This window comes from Podarcis cretensis, assembly GCF_951804945.1.
Source record: "Podarcis cretensis genome assembly, chromosome: 12".
NCBI classification, from domain to species: Eukaryota; Metazoa; Chordata; class Lepidosauria; order Squamata; family Lacertidae; genus Podarcis; species Podarcis cretensis.
Genome location: NC_137181.1, coordinates 27,223,735 through 27,241,450, shown reverse-complemented (window position 1 = coordinate 27,241,450; position 17,716 = coordinate 27,223,735). Strand labels below are relative to the sequence as shown.

The 17,716-nt window shown below is 39.9% G+C and overlaps 1 protein-coding gene and 1 long non-coding RNA gene across 7 annotated transcripts in view; one reads left to right on the top strand and one right to left on the bottom strand.

Moving 5' to 3' along the window:
* The window catches only part of CDK14 (cyclin dependent kinase 14), a 233,697-nt gene that overhangs the window by 68,522 nt on the left and 147,459 nt on the right, over positions 1–17,716 (bottom strand). For all 5 annotated transcript variants that reach the window (XM_079948352.1, XM_079948351.1, XM_079948354.1 and 2 more), the window contains one exon: positions 10,964–11,012. In XM_079948352.1, the coding sequence (XP_079804478.1) occupies positions 10,964–11,012 (49 nt within the window). The remainder of the gene's footprint in view (positions 1–10,963; positions 11,013–17,716) is intronic.
* The window catches only part of LOC307200056, a 51,479-nt gene that overhangs the window by 4,269 nt on the left and 29,494 nt on the right, over positions 1–17,716 (top strand). Inside the window, exon 2 of one of the 2 annotated variants that reach the window (XR_013832306.1) lies at positions 4,603–4,796. This is a non-coding gene — a long non-coding RNA (uncharacterized lncRNA). Of the gene's footprint in view, positions 1–4,500; positions 4,797–17,716 lie in introns of those variants that run through there. The other variant, XR_013832307.1, reaches the window with a different exon arrangement.

Below are 17,716 nucleotides of genomic sequence, written 5' to 3'. Positions count from 1 at the left end.
CATTTCGCTCAAAGATTACCATAATAAAGGACAAAAGTGGTAAGGACCTAACAGAAGCAGAAGACATCAAGAAGAGGTGGCAAGAATACACAGAGGAATTATACCAGAAAGATATGGATGTCTCGTACACCCCAGGTAGTGGGGTTGCTGACCTTGAGCCAGACATCCTGGAGAGTGAAGTCAAATGGGCCTTAGAAAGCACTGCAAATAACAAGGCCAGTGGAAGTGATGGTATTCCAGCTGAACTATTTAAAATTTTAAAAGATGATGCTGTTAAGGTGCTACACTCAATATGCCAGCAAGTTTGGAAAACTCAGCAGTGGCCAGAGGATTGGAGAAGATCAGTCTACATCCCAATCCCAAAGAAGGGCAGTGCCAAAGAATGCTCCAACTACCGCACAATTTCACTCATTTCACATGCTAGCAAGGTTATGCTTAAAATTCTACAAGGAAGGCTCAAGCAGTATGTGGACCGAGAACTCCCAGAAGTGCAAGCTAGATTTAGAAGAGGCAGAGGAACCAGAGACAAAATTGCAAACATGCGCTGGATTATGGAGAAAGCTAGAGAGTTCCAGAAAGACATCTACTTCTGCTTCATTGACTATGCAAAAGCCTTTGACTGTGTCGACCACAGCAAACTATGGCAAGCTCTTAAAGAAATGGGAGTGCCTGATCACCTCATCTGTCTCCTGAGAAATCTCTATGTGGGACAAGAAGCTACAGTTAGAACTGGATATGGAACAACTGACTGGTTCAAAATTGGGAAAGGAGTACGACAAGGCTGTATATTGTCTCCCTGCTTATTTAACTTATATGCAGAATTCATCATGCGAAAGGCTGGGCTGGATGAATCCGAAGCCGGAATTAAGATTGCCGGAAGAAATATCAACAACCTCAGATATGCAGATGACACAACATTGATGGCAGAAAGTGAGGAGGAATTAAAGAACCTTTTGTTGAGAGTGAAAGAGGAGAGCGCAAAATATGGTCTGAAGCTCAACATCAAAAAAACGAAGATCATGGCCACTGGTCCCATCACCTCCTGGCAAATAGAAGGAGAAGAAATGGAGGCAGTGAAAGATTTTACTTTCTTGGGCTCCATGATCACCGTAGATGGCGACAGCAGCCACGAAATTAAGAGACGCCTGCTTCTTGGGAGGAAAGCAATGACAAACCTAGATAGCATCTTAAAAAGTAGAGACATCACCTTGCCAACAAAGGTCCGTATAGTAAAAGCTATGGTTTTCCCAGTAGTAATGTATGGAAGTGAGAGCTGGACCATAAAGAAGGCAGATCGCCGAAGAATTGATTCCTTTGAATTATGGTGCTGGAGGAGACTCTTGAGAGTCCCATGGACTGCAAGAAGAACAAACCGATCCATTCTTAAGGAAATCAGCCCTGAGTGCTCACTGGAAGGACAGATCGTGAAGCTGAGGCTCCAGTACTTTGGCCACCTCATGAGAAGAGAAGACTCCCTGGAAAAGACCCTGATGTTGGGAAAGATGGAGGGCACAAGGAGAAGGGGACGACAGAGGACGAGATGGTTGGATAGTGTCTTCGAAGCTACAAACATGAGTCTGACCAAACTGCGGGAGGCAGTGGAAGACAGAAGTGCCTGGCGTGCTCTGGTCCATGGGGTCACGAAGAGTCGGACACGACTAAACGACTAAACAACAACAACACTAGCTAGCAAGGCCCTGTGACATCTGGCAATAGAGTATACCAGAAAAAAGCTAAGCATTAACATGCTACAACAAAATACTTTTTAAAAATCTCAAGGACAATTGGCAATGTCATTAGACACCAGTGGTGGCAACCAGTTGGTGCTGACTGTCACAGTGTGGCAGCAGAGGAGGAGAGAACTTCACGTTATTATCTTTAAGTGCTGGGAAGCAGCGGTGGAGTGCCAATGCATTGTGTCAGTAGCTTGTGCTCACTACCAGGACAGTTCAATGTGCTTCCATAGTGCGGGTTGTAGTACCCCACATCTCCACTGCAGTCTCTCACAGTGGCCAAAAGCCATTGCAGTAAAAGGTAAAGGTAAAGGACCCCTGGACAGTTAAGTCCAGTCAAAGGCGACTATGGGGTTGTGGCGCTCATCTCGCTTTCAGGCCAAGGGAGCTGGTGTTTGTCCACAGACAACTTTCCGGGCCATTTGGCCAGCATGACTTAACCGCTTCTGGCGCAACGGAACACCGTGACAGAAAGAGCGCATGGAAACACCATTTGCCTTCCTGCCACAGCAGTACCTATTTATCTACTTACACTGGCATGCTTTCGAACTGCTAGGTTGGCAGGAGCTGGGACAGAGCAATGGGAGCTTACTCCGTTGCAGGGATTCGAACCGCCAACCTTCCGATTGGCAAGCCCAAGAGGCTCAGTGGTTTAGATCACAGCACCACCCTCGTCCCTATCTGCAGTAATCCAGTTTGAAGGTAACTAACCAATCCACAATAGCCAGGTATCTGGCTTCCAGAAAGGGATACAGCTACCAAATCAACAAAGGCAATTAAAAAAGCACTCCAGGCCCCCATTGCCACCTGATTAAAGCAGTGAATCCAGGTTCAGGAGTATGCTCAAACTACGTACAAACCTAGTTCTTAAGGGGGAGTGTAATTTCACTGAGAACAGACAACATAATATTCATCTTGACAAAATCTTATGCCATCAACAAGGAATCTGATAATAAATATTTCAGATATGAGAGTAATTAGGAAGCAGTCAACATTTATTTTATAACTCAGCCTGAGGACAAAAAAAGCTGCTGAGGGCTATAAACAAATGTACTACATTTCGTGAGATTACTCTGAAGTAAGTTGCTTCTAGGCTTGAAGATTCCTCATTAAAGGGAAATAAAAAGGCATAAGAAGGCATATGGCTGACATCTTATCTTGGTTTATGCATTGAAGGATTTAAATTCACAAACATAAAATGTGGTTGGTTTCACTGAATTTATGTCAGAGTATTTCTGCAATGTGGAAATGCTGTAGAATCAATAGTCTGAGAAGCAAGTATTCTAAAGATAAAACATTGCATTTTGCAGTGATTGTCAACTACCTGATTATAATTGATAGTCATGATGATTCTCCATCCCTAATTTGAAAGATTTTTATTTTTTTTGTAAAAACAGTGTGCAGCCAGGTGACTCTGCTGTTTAGACAGTTGTACTTGGACCTGGCAACTGACCTATCAGAAAATTGCACCACAGGCTTGGCTTTAAACTAAATCTGAATGTAATCACAGCATAACTGACCTTACATAACTATCTTAAAAATTAGGTTACTATCTACAAAGGCTTAATGATTTTAAGTATTTTTATGGGGTTCATGTTATGGCCACAGAACGAGACACTTTAAAGCACAATACAGTGAGGAATATAACAGCTTTCACATAGAATTTGTGCCTTAGGATATGAAAGTGACTCAGTGCCTAAAAGAAAAAGGTCAGCTCCCTTTGGAATCACTCGCTTATCTGCCCTCCAGCAATGACAGGTGCACCAATACTATTGTAAATTTATTTATTCATAGTACACAACTAAATGGACAACAGTGGTAAATGGACACAACTAAATGGACAGTGAGGTAAAAATACAACCTTACATTTCATCGAGCAGCTCCAGTGGACATCCTGATTATTAAAAGTAATTATTATTTAAATTATTATTATATTTAAAAATGGTACTCCTGTTTTTTATCCATTTCTATCCTACTCTTCTTCCCAAATGAGCCCAAGGTGACAAGCAACTAGGTATAAACAATGCATTCAAAATAAAAACACATGTAAAACATTTTAAAGAGTTAACAACACCTAAAAGGATAATGAACATTTAAAAACCAGTGGCAAACTTGCCTATAGGCTGCAACAGAGTAACAAAAACAACATGCCCAATTTTTTTTTTGAAAAAAACAGGGACACTAGTGAACAGTATAAATAAAAATCGTACCAAAAGGTAGGGGTACATAGAAGATCTGAAAACTATGATGGCATATGGATCTTGACTAGAAGTGTTGCTCAAACATAAACACAAAACCTTGCATTTTCTACAAGTCATTGTACAGCATATTTTATTAAGATGTTTAAGAACCCTTTTTGGTAAAGGAGTGTAACAAAAATGTATACCTTCTGCGTATTATATGGATATTTATTCTGTGATGTGGATGAGAACTTGATGAGAAGAAGAAGAAGAAGAAGAAGAAGAAGAAGAAGAAGAAGAAGAAGAGTAGTAGTAGTAGTTTGATACCCCGCTTTATCACTACACGAAGGAGTCTCAAAGCAGATAACATTCTCCTTCCCCTTCCTCCCCCACAACAAACACTCTGTGGGGTGAGTGGGGCTGAGAGACTTCAGAGAAGTGTGACTGGCCCAAGGTCACCCAGCAGCTGCATGTGGAGGAGCAGAGACACGAACCTGGTTCCCCAGATTACGAGTCTATCGCTCTTAACCACTACACCACACTGGCTGAGACTAAACAAGTCCCAGCATATCACTTTACACAGGCCATGGATTGTACTGGCAGTCAAAATAGGGTCCATATGTGACAAAAAGTATTGTAATCAATATAGGAAACAGAATATTGATGATTATTCTGCTCTTATTCCATAGACCAGTGTCTACACACTGTGATTGGCTGGCTGTGGGCCAATAAACTGAAGCGGAATCCTGAAAAGACAGGTGTATTGCGTGTCTTAAATTCTCATGTACAGGAGGTGGGGAGATAGATGTCCTGGTTGGGATCCCACTCCTCTGGAAGGAGCAGGTGTGCAGTTTGGGGGTGCGCCTGGATTCAACATTGTCATGTGAGTTCAGTGTTTAGGACTGCCATTAGATGACTTGGCCACTGTACTCCATGTTCTGGTAACTTCCAGATTAGATTATTTCGATATGCTCCACATGGGCCTGCCCTTCAAAATACTAGGAAACTTCAAAGAGCCCAAAATAAAGTGTCCAGATTACTGGCTGTGGTTCTGTTTAGAGCTCACATAACCACTGTTTTGAAACAGCTGCACTGGTCGCCAGTTCATTTCCAGGCTCATGCCAGAAAGGTCACAACAGACCCCTTTGTGTATTAAGATCAGCAGAAAGTTGTTCCACCTTTCTTAGAAGTTCAGGGTGGTAGCAGACCTGTAGAAGGCATTCTCTGGGAGAGCCCCTAAACTGTGGGATTCCCTCCCCACAGAGGTGTATCTTATACCTTCATTCTGGGTAATGCTTCTGGGTAATGCTGAGGACACTTCTTTTTACCATAGCTTTTGACACTTGAGATGTGTGGTTTTCAGACCCACTGTATTTCTGTGGCTGTAAGCTGTCAACTGTTTTTAAAGTGTTTTAATTATTGTAAGCCACCCTGGCACCTTAGGATGAAAAGGGGGCGGTAATTAATAATATTGGACAGAGCAGAAGTATTATTTTCTTAGGTTCTAAATATATTGTCCATGGTTGGGGGATTGATTTTCATAGACTATTATTTAGCTGCAGTCATGCAAACAATGGGTTCTGTTCTAATTTGCAGTTCTGAAAAGAGTAGTTTTTGCCACTTTGAGGAGCCAGGACTCCCCAGATAAATAATAGAATATAAGAAGGGGGAGGGGGAATCTAAACTCAAGGCTAAAATTATGCAAAAAGTGGCAAATCTCATGCAATTTCCTCCAGTAATTTTATGTTTAGAATGTTGCTTAAATAATCTTGCTTTTCCAGAATAACTCAAATTAACTTGGATATGTCATACAGGCTGGAAACTGGCTGACAACCATAAATGAAGGGTAAAGATAAAGAGAATCTCTTGATTCAGAGGGGGAATATCCAGCTGTGTGTTACAGGGATTAGTGTTATCCAGTTTTATTTAACATCTTTATTAATAACCTGGCAAAAATCTAAACAGTACATGAACTCACAGCAATGGTTACCCTAAAGTAGAAGGCACTGCAGAACCTCACTAAGGATATAACAAATAGGCATATAGAAAATAGAGAGGAAGAGGGGAAATGAGATTCAGTATAGAGAAAATTCAGAACTATCAAAACAGATATTTCAATGGAAGATATCAAGAAATAGTTATTTACAACATTCAATCATAGAAAAAGGAGAACTGGAAAAGAAACTTCAACAGCACGTCATGAACAAAGACAAAAAGTGGCATGGATGGTCGTCAGCTGTGATGAGAGCTAAAAATACATATAGACCTTTGGTGATGATGGTGATAAAGTGATATAGGAGATAAGCATATTCAGCTTAAAAGCGTAAGAACCACCCAGCTGAATCAGATCAATGGCCCATCCAGTCCAACATTCTGTTCTCACAGCAGCCAACCAGATGTTATGGAAAATCCCAAGGAGAACATGAAAACAGTCGCACTCCTGCTTGTGATCCCAGCAATTTTTATTCAGGGGCATGCTTCTCTTATGCTGGAGGCTTTATTATCTTTTAGTTTTACTGAATCTCCTTTTAAAGCAGGTTGGTGGCCATGACTTCATATTGTGCTAGCAAATTCCTTGGTTTAACTATGTGTTGTGTGAAGTACTTCCTTTTGCCCACTCTGAATCTCCCAAGTTCAAGATTCACTGAATGACATCTAGTCAAAACATATAAAGCACAAATGGGGAAACTTCAGCCCTCCAGACTTTGTTGAAATGGCTGTCCTTTGCAGGGATGTCAGAGAATTCTGATGGAAACGGAAGGGGAAATTGCCTGTGTTTGGATATTTGCCCCATGTCCAGAACAGAAAGAAATCCAGCAAAAATTATTGCTATTTGCTGCTGCTTTCAGTCTGAAAATGGTATGCGACATTACATTCTCCCAATTTGCACTGAAAGAAATGAAATGGAATAACATAATGACAACAAAATTTACATGAATTAAGTTATGTAATTTTACCACAGTGGACACCAAGATGATTAATGTCAGATTGGGTAGAAGACAAACTGCAGCAGAAAAAAAACAGCTGGAAGGTAAAACAATGTCTTCTTACATCCTTAGTCCTATATGCTGATTCACAGCGGTCAGTATACTTTAAAGTGCTGAATAACTAAGAACAAATTTAAAAAGTATTGTTTGGTCCTATTTTCATAAGCCACACCTTCTCTTCCACCCAGAAGCTTGCTCAGATATTCTATCTCCTGACATCGGCCTCTTCTATAGTTCACAGGAGGATCCTGACTTTGGCTGGGTCCCTATTCTGCAGTTTATTCAATACAATGGTTTATCCAGACTACAATACATACTCAGTAAATACTAAAGAGTAAAAATAAAATATATTTAAGTAATAACAACAATTGTACCATATACACCCATATATTTCTCTGCATATATGTGAGACTATGATTTTCATTTACATCTGTCTGGATCACTTTATTTGCAGAAATGTTCAAAAGAGATTTTGAGTAAGCACATCTACCTTTTCTCAAGTGTTGGGGTACTTGCTCTAAAACAGGAGTTACCAACTTATTGCTCTCTAGATGTTGTTAGACTACAACTCCCATCATCCATGACCACTGCCCGTGCTGGCTGAGGCTGAGAGTTGGAGTTCAAGCAACAGAAAAGTCACAGATAATCTCTGAAGTGATGATTATCTCAAGTAATCATGATTTTATTTTAAAAAATTACTTATTATATGGTATTTATTAAACAAAACTGATTACGGGTGGCTGGAAAGGCTATTCTTTATTACTGAAATAAAAATAGTGACATTAAATGATGGCAAATAGGATTCTTCACTGTTTGCAATTTTCAAAGTGTAGCCTACTGAACTAACCCAAGTGCTCCCCCAAGTGTCCAAAGTGTTCCTTTAATTTTGACACAGTTGCAAAAAAGAAAATTCCTGTTGTATTGCCTGATAATAGAGCTCATAATGCCAGGTACCAGAATTTAGTTTGAAAGACACAGCTACCTCAAGTTATATACTGCCTATGAGATAATTATTCAGTACCTAACAAGTTAGAGGTCTAAATACATCTGCATGTTGTGTTAACAGCTTTATGTTTTATATATAAAGTATATAAAATATATTTAACAGCTTAATACTCTGGATACAATTTTATGCTGCCAAGTAAAATATGGGTCACTTGTATTATCAGCCCCAATAGCTTTTCATTATGAAAAGCCAAAGCAAACATAGACTTTTGCCCATGGTGTTCAAGGCTTCTTCAGTGTTGGTACTGGATAGGAAGAGATAGCTTTTATCCACATATGTGAACATTCATACTTTAAACTAGGATTATGGTGAACAGATATGAGTATTGCCTTTTCTCCTGGAGGAAAAACTGATATAGACTCTATAGTTAAGAACTAAACCCATAGATAAACACTGATTAAAACACAGCTGAAGTCAACACATGGCAAAAAGTAATAGTGTTTTAAGGAGATTAAAGTGTTTCCTCTACAGATTCAAATGCAAAGTTTTGATTTTGTCTTATTCTGAAAAGGTTTCAATCTCCTTTTAAATTTCAGGAAGAGATTAAAATAATGTTGTGTTGTATAACTGTGTACATCCTGCCCTTTAATGTCCATGGTTGTGGTTTGTTCCCCAACTCTGCAAATCAAAGATTTTAAAACCAACTCCCAATCACATTATCTTAGTTACTATTATATTTTCCCTTAGAATTTCAACAGTTAAATGGAAAGTTTGGCACAACTTGATAGGTCTAAGGGGATGTAAATCTTTTATATGTAATTCAACTCAAATTTGAAAATGTGCATCCCTTTTCACCAAGTCCAGCTAGACACATGGCTTGACAAATATCTTCATCAAACAAATCCCAGAAGTCTGCCAACGAGGCTCACCCTTGTATACTCTCCAGTTTTCAGAAATTACCACCTTTCAGAGTCTATTCACATTTCACAGGCATAAAACTGGAACTTCTCATAGGACTAGTCATACAAATATTAATAGCAACCTCTTTTTCTGAGTGTCTATCTTCATGTAGCCAAAATGGCACCACCCATGTGCAGGGGAGAGAGATATTATAGAGAACCCCTAGGTTAGCAAGGAAAATTGGGGGGGGGCCCAGGGACACCCACACCCCAAATGACATACAGTGGCCACACACTGCAGAGGATCTGTTTGGCTGTACGGGGGGGAGGGGGGAGGACAGAAAACCAGGGGGAAGGGGAATAGAATGGAACATTGTAAAAGAAGAAATGGCTGGCCAGCTGAAATACTGAACTGAAGTACTCCCCACTGCAACATTTTTCTAGTCCCACTTGCTATATCTAAATGTAACCAAGCTCTCATACTGTTTATTTGAACTTAAACAAATGCATTAAACAAACAGTTGACAAATGTTTGAAACCAAGTCAATTTCAAAACAACAACAGGATGTTTTCAATTAAAATGTTAATATAAACATCATTATCCACAGAGATATTCATAATCAGTAATACAACACTGAAATGTTTGCATCAGAAAAGGTGGAAATCCCTTCCATATTTCATGAATGTTTATGTAAAATTGGCAAACTAAATCTTTTCCATTTTGAACTACTGTACTATTGTGATAACTTTCATGCATTTATTCATCACATCATTTAAACTGAAGAACAATCCTTTTGCAAAGGCACACAAAGAGCTCAGAATATGTTAAGATAATTTTTAATAAGGATATTCTTTTGGCTTTTATTGTGATCATATCAGGACATTGGAAAATAAAAGGTACTACGTTTAATCAGAATAATTTTCAGTAAGAGCTTACCAGAAATGTATACCTTATGCAAATTATACTTTTTAATCCGATGCTATTATTGACTTTATTTGCCCCATGATACAAATAAGAACACAGTGGGACTAAATACATCCCAGTATATCAGTTTATGTAGCCTATGGATTGTACTGTCAGCCAGAATAGAGCCTAGAAGTAGCAGAATCACCTTTAGGCAAATGAGTATTTCCAGTTATTCTGTTCTTAATCAACTTACTCACCCATCTCCAACTAACCTACAGGTTCATAACCAATATAACTTGCCTTTGTGCATTGTTAATTTCCTACAGTATATCCTCAAGCACAAAAATATACTTCCAACATTTGAGGCAAAAAGTAATCTGGGTAGCTTCTGATATAGCGTGTTCTCCTTCATGGAGAGCACGTGTTGCGGTGGGGGCTGCCAGGACACTCCAAAGTTGGGGGGCGGGCTAATTGATCGTTGGCCACTGCTGCGATTGGGGCTTCCCTTGTTGTTGGGAAGAAGTTAATGTTGCCATTTATTGACTGACAGCCAGAAATAGTAAAACTCCTTGCACAAGGCTAGGGCTTCCTCTTTTCGCCCGTGCATTGGATTGCCCGTCCCTCCCTCCCTAGAATAGGGTTGTTCACTTTGACCTTGCTATGCCTGTCATGGGGTCGTCTGCTTTGGAGCGGGGGCCTGGTAGGAATTTTGTCCATCTGGCTGATTGGCTGGGGCCATTTGGTTTTTGCCTACTGCGTAGCAAATCGTCACAACTTGTAAGGTTCGTGGTTAGGTATTGGTTTATGTTTGGTTGGTTGAGGGGCATGGATTGGCTGTGCCTGCCCCTCTAATGCTGCTGCAAGGGATTCCGTTAAAGGAATTGGGAGCTAACTATTGCTTGTCCACTCTGTCAAGGGGGCTCGGGCCATAGCAATGAGCTCCTGGTTGCATTTGGGGTGAGGGCAGGTTCCCTGCTCCACGTAACCCCCAAGTGTATTCCCCCATTCTGACTTTCGCATCGTGCAGAATGTCAGTCTGTCCCCCATGGTGGCGGCAGATAGTCGCAACCAATGCCTACGCAACCACTCACAAATTTGTATTTTAATAAAGTTGTGGCCAAAATTATGCCAAAAATCTTAAACAAAAATTTCTGTGTGATGTGTGAGTTATTGGGGTGGACCTGGGGACCTCGACACGCAAATGAAATACACACAATATTCCAAAATGTGAAGGGATATATATTCTTAATTAGGAAGGACAATTGGCAAGAAATCAGCAACATTGATAGAACATGGTAATAAAAGACTTACTTATTCCAGGCTTGCCTAAGGTTTTTTGCACTGTACTGTGTAAACCGATCTGTAACAAAAAATAAAGATCTCCTGTTTTGTATGAACCTATATAGGAAACATACTTAAAATAGTCTAATAAATACAACAAATACAACTTATTGTGCGGCTCAGTCGCATTAAAAAAAAATGTAAACTATTTTTTAATACTACTATTCAACACAAGTTTCCAAGCTAAATTTAACACCCACCTACCCCAAAAGCTGAGAACAAACTGCAACATCAACAGTAAAAGGAGTAACAAAAAAAGCTCAAGAAAATAGAATTAAATTAATTAAATTCACATGATGCCTAATATTTATTCATGTAGGCACCAGCTGAATGCCTCTGGGAGATACTATTCCACAACTGGAAACCACCACTGAAAAGGCCTTGTCTCTGATTGCCATTAACTGCTGACTGTGGTGACATCCTAGAGCAGGACTTCTACTTAAGAATTTTTTAAAACCAAACAGGTTCCTAGGAGAGCCTCTGGTCCTTCAGAAATTTGGCTGCAAGCCTTCCAAAGCTTTATAGGAAAAAACCAGCACCCTGAATTGTGCATGGAGACCACTGATTTTTTAATACTGGTGAGGTCTTAAATGCAAATACCAGTCAATAATCTGGCTTAATAACATTATGAACCAGGACAGTGTTCTTCAACCTTGTGTTCACAGATATTGTTGGACTACAACTCCCATGAATCCATTGGGCTACCATCCAGGCATAAATAGTTCTAGCCCAACAATATCTGGGGGCACAGGGTTGAAGAACAGTACAGCAGGAAACTTTATACAGTCAGATTAGATTTCTTGTACACAAACACATCCACTTGAGCATGGCTCCATATCCCTGATGAAGTAATCTATAACAGCAACAGGAAGGAAAATGAACTGAAACACAGGCTCTTGTGTAGAGACAAGCTGGGAGGTATGCAACTCATATAAACCTCTACTTGGATAAGAATAACCACAGTCCCACAATTACAGTAATTACTTGTTCCTTTGCCCATAATAGTAGCTCAAGAAACAAAAGTTCTTTATTGTTCACAATTCCTCAACCATCAGTGAAGGGAAAGAAGTACTAATTTTACTTTCTTCCTGTTTTGCAGGAGTAAGGGATGGAATTATTCCATGATTATTAGCCTGAGTTTCCCTATCCCTGCAGTAAAGCATGCCTAGCTTCTCCCTCCTTCATGTCTGGGTCCTGGGCCGGATACAAAACAAGAGGGAAAATAACCCACATGGTGCCTTCGAGATGTTGTTGGACTCCCGTAAGTTCCAGCAAACATGGTCAGGGATGATGGGAGTTTTAGACCAACAGCATCTGGAGGGCACCACATTGGCTATATCTACTGTACACTGAGCTTGAAAAAAAAACATTCAGTGACAGAGCAGCAGGTTTGAGAGAAGAGATGAAGCGACAGACAAATCAACGATATAGCCTGACAAAGATACTGAAGCATAAGTGACAATCAATATGCTTAGTTTAGTGTAACAAAACAGATGGAAGTGGCAGCACTAAAATGTTTCACTTGTTAAATGTGAAAAAATAAAACAGAATTTACAAAATAATGTAAACAAAGACTCAAAGCCCCTAACATTTTTTAAAGTGCCAGTGGGAGCAAATCTGGACAAGAAACAAAATCTCTAAAATTAACTTCATTCTCAAACATGCAGTTTGAACGGAGTATGAACGGAAAACATCTGAAATTCTTGCCAAATCTTGCTTCCTTGCCCTTTCCAACTTGCCAACTGGAACTGTGTGTTGTATGGTTTTATTTTGGACTGTCCCTAGATACCAACAGAAGGCCATACTAGCTTATTTTGGGTTTACTAAGAGATATTGTCAGGTTCCAACTCAAACTAAAATGACAACAAAAAGACGAACATTTTTTATTGAGGCATAACCTTATCAACTGTAATCTTGCATCTAATAAAAAGGACACTAGTTCATAAAAGCTCATACCACAATAAAATGTGCTAAGTCTTTTAAGATGCCACAGAATGCTGTGTTGTTTTTCCTGCAATAGACTAAAAAGGGGAATCCCCAGTAAAGCAAATATGGATTAGAAATACCATCCCCTTGTGATTCAGGATATAAAAGGACAGAGAGATCCATGGGCATGTTGCAAGAAAATGAAATGTCTTTTGAAAACATTGCGTAGGACTAACATTTATTTAATTATTATTTACTACCATCTATTTCCCACACCTTTCAGGATACAACTTCTTCTAAGATGACTTACAGAAAACTCTTTCCCTCTGCAACTTTCCCTTTCAAGTTGCTTTCACTCCTACCACGAACATTCTGAATACAAACTTAGCTTGCAAATTACCCAGGATTGGTAAGAAGAGTTTTAAGGGAAATTGGCTGAGAGAAGGGGCTGGTGGACTATTACTACTACTAGTACTATACATACTACACATGGCTGGTGCAATTTTATAATATTTCTTATCCACCCTTCACCATATAAAATTGTGTGTGTGTGTGTGTGTGTGTGTGAAAAGTAAGCTAGAGAGCTGTAGGGAGGCTAGAATGTAAGGAGGCTAGAATACAACTTCACCACTGTTACAGTATAATAAAAGGATCACAGCAGTCATTGTTTGGAATATATAGTTAGTAGCATGTAAGGACTTTGCGGGAAGTGGGACAATTTGTGGACCATTTTATGAATCTAAATTATTTTGCTGCCCAAATGTTATTTCAAACTTATTCTGGACCAAAATGGGTTGGGAACTGTGAGATTACATACCTCTTATTTGCATTTTTTCTGTTCAAAATTCTTTAAAGCCTTATGCTCTGCTCTAAACCTTTCTTAAAGCAATTCAGTAAGCACCACATTTACAAATCTCAGGGGAGAAAATAATCCTTTTAGAGGAAAAATAGAATTTTATTGCTCCTGAATTTCAAACTACATCACTTGCAGCACAATTATGGTCTCTGGTTGCCTAATTATTGCCCCAAATCTCCTGAGTACCTTATTTACTCATCTTGCTCTCCAAGATGCCTATAAATTACTTTATAAACTCTCTAGGCAAATAAAGCTATTGGATAACAACTGCTGGCCTACTTTATTTTTAAAAATAAATATACCTGTATGGTGTTTTGACTTATCACTGGTAACTTTTATATTAAGGCAAAAAAATCCATGATAACCTTTCATTCAAAATACAGCATTTGGCATTTATGAGAGTCAAATGTAGTCTTCCAATTTGGTTACCCAAAACACAGGATGAAATTTTGATTTCCAGATAATATTTAGAATATTAATACCTAACTTTAATAAAGAAGTCTACATTGTGACAACAAAATCATGTAAAACTTGGATTTAGCTAATCCTGAGATCCTAATTTAAGGTTCAGGTATATGTCCATTATCACTGGATGTATTTTCAGCAGTAAATTTGAAAAGTTTGATGTCTTTTCTTTAAAAACAAAACACCTTCTCTGACTTGCCATTCTCTACAGCAGGGGTCCTCAAAGTACGTACTGTGGCCTGCCTCCGGCCCGCCAGGGTCCTAAACCCAGGCCGGCCACCGCCATCTCCACCCTTCCCTTCCCCACCCTCCCATCTTAAGCAAAGAGTTCGCAGCGCTGGCCTTGGCAAGCATCCTATAAGAAGCGCTCCTCACACCCCTGGCCAAGGGAGAAGGCAGCAGCTGCACCGCTTCTACCTCCAGCTTGGCGCTCGCCAGCTGCTGCCGCCGCTCTTCCTCGCTGGCAGGAGTCACTTGGCGGGCTGCCTCTTTTCCGCTGCCTTTGGTCTCAGCGGCGGTAACAGCGGGGAGAGTCCAGCTGGGAGATCAAGCAGCGTTGCTATTTTAAAGTTGGTTCCTCTCCCCGCCTCTCCCTTTGCCAGGGAGTTCCTCAAACCCCAGGATCAGCATGAGTGCCAGAGCTGGGGGTAAGGATGCTGGTCTGTTTGTGCCGCAAGGAGTCTGCACCCAGCTACTCGTGGGATGAGGGGAGAGATATCTTTGATCGCCACAGCCAACTTGAGTGGGATGCTGTCTGAGGGAGAGTGGGAGGGAGAGAGAAAGAGAGCCACCTTGCTGTGCTTCCTGCTGTGCTGAGCACAGAATTCCCCGCGAGTCATGTAAGTGTTCTAGAGTTGGAATGGGGAAGGATCCGCACCGAGCTTGGACCTCAGGGGTGGCATTGGAAATTATTTCTGGAAAGCAAGTTATTCTAAGGCTCTCTCTGCCCTCCCATTGAGGAGGAAGGACCTTTGTAATAAATGGGAAATGACTGCACTGTTGGCAAAAGTATACGACTGTCCTGACAGTGCTGTGACTAGCAGTGACAAATATGGAACCGGATAGGGACCATCTCATTAGCCAAAAGCAGGCCCGTACTTCCCACTGAAATACTTATAAGTTTATGTTGATTAAAATCATTCATTTTAAATATTGTATTGTTTTTTCCTTTTTTTGTGCACTACAAATTAAAATATGTGCAGTGTGCATAGGAATTCGTTCATATTTTTTTCAAACTATAGTCCGGCCCCCAACAGTGTTTGAGGGACAGTGAACTGGCCCCCTGTTTAAAAAGTTTGAGGACCCCTGCTCTACAGCATAAAAAGCCTATTAAACTGTGTTGTTTTTGGTACACACGCCTATTACATTAATTTTGACTTTTTTGTAACACTTTGGAGCTGTTTCCGAAAGCACATTTATTTATTATCTAGTATGCTCATGCCTAATAGCATTGCTGAACTAAACAGCTAAACTGCCTTAACTCCGAGGGAAAGAAATGTGGGGAAGGCACCCTGAGGAAATAATAATAATAATAATAATAATGATAATAATAATAATAATAATAATTTATTTATACCCCGCTCATCCGGCTGAGTTTCCCCAGCCACTCTGGGCGGAAAGGAAAAGTACAAGCTCAAAGCAGGGCAGAAAAGAGGCAGTGCATGCATTTATTTGTTTTATTACATTTTAACTGATTAAGTGTGCATATTTGCCTACTATTTCCCCCCATGTTCACCTGATATCTCCTACTCTCTCATTGATTTGAGTTCCTACTTCAGTTTGCACCAGAAATGTCTAACAGGGATATTTTACTGTTCAGAGCAGCTCCTTAATAAAGTTACTAATTAATCCCACATACTGCTTTAGGGGCCTGGATCCCAGCATCCCTCTACTGGTCCTCATATATCACAGAGAAGGAAACAGAAGCGTGTTTTTTATCCATTTGATTTTGTGTGCTTGGCTCCTAAGGCAACACAACAAGGAGTGAGAGAGAGGAAAAGTACTGATGTTCATAGTTTTGTCCTAGAAAGAAGAGCACTGTGTTCTGCAATAATGAGTAAGTGCTAATTATCTTGCCTGGAAGGTTGCAAGAAGCTGAATAAAATGGGAGGTTTTGTGGTGTTTTGCTTTTGGCTCAGAGGTGAACTTGAGTATGGATTAGTTCTCTGAAATATCTTTAAAATCTTTTTGTTAATCACTTGTATGAGAGCACAAAACATGACACAGCAATAATATACCATATTTTTCTGTCTCTAAGGTGCCCCTGTCTATAAGATGCTCCCTATTTTGGGGGCCTCAAAATTTAGAAAATGGTGGGGGGGGTGAGCTTTCAGGGAGGATTATTTGGGAGGAATGCCAAAAATCACTCACCTGCCAGAGCGCAGCACACAACTGCTTGCGTTACTTACAATCGCCGCTTACAATCTTGGGCTCGCACTTCGTTCCGGCAGGTGAGCAATTTTCTGCATCTCCCCCCCCCCCGACCAATCAAGTGGCCAATTGCTGCTTACAATACGGGCTCCTGCCAAAAAACCATTCGCACCCCCCCAGCACTACCCGTGTATAAGACAAGCCTAAATTTTGTCGTTTTTTTTTTTTAAATTCTTTTTATTCATTTTCTATAACCAAATAACGGGGGGGGGGGAGAGAAAAAGAAAAAGAAAAACAAACAAACACACCAAAGAAAAGAGAAAAACCTCCACCACAACAAAAAACATAAATAGACCAGAAGACAAACATTAGTTAACGACAAATAATGGTTGACTTCCCTCCATCTCGGTTTTGGGTTATGTAAAGTAATAATTCCATTCTGCAGTTTTCATTTTATATCATCTACACATCGCAAGGATTATATTAAACCTACTGTGATTTTTATATCTCTAGAATTTGTTTCCATGTATGTTATAAATTTAGTCCAATCGTCAATAAACTTTGTACCTTTTTGCTGTCTGATATTCTGTGTCATTTTTGCCAAATCCATATATTCAAATAATTTAGTTTGCCAATCTTTAACGGTCGGGATATTTGGGGTTTTCCAATTTTGTGCTAGCAGGATCCTGGCAGCTACAGTTGCATATTGAAACATTATATGATCTTCTTTCTTAATCTCGTCTCCGATCATTCCCAGAAGGAAGGCTTCGGGTTTTTTAACAAAAGTGTATTTAAGTATTTTTTTCAATTCGTTATATATGGATTCTCAAATTTTTTTAATTTCCTCACACTTCCACCACATGTGGTAGAAACTTCCTTCTTTGGTTTTACACTTCCAACACCTTTTATCTCCAGTCTTATATATTTTTTGCAATTTCACAGGGGTGATGTACCAACGGTACATCATCTTTTCCATATTTTCTCTAAGGGTAGTGCAGGCCATAAATTTCATTCCTTTAGTCCACAACCTTGTCCATTTGTCAAAATCCAAATTATATCCGATGTCTATTGCCCATTTTACCATAACATCCTTGACCTCTTCGTCC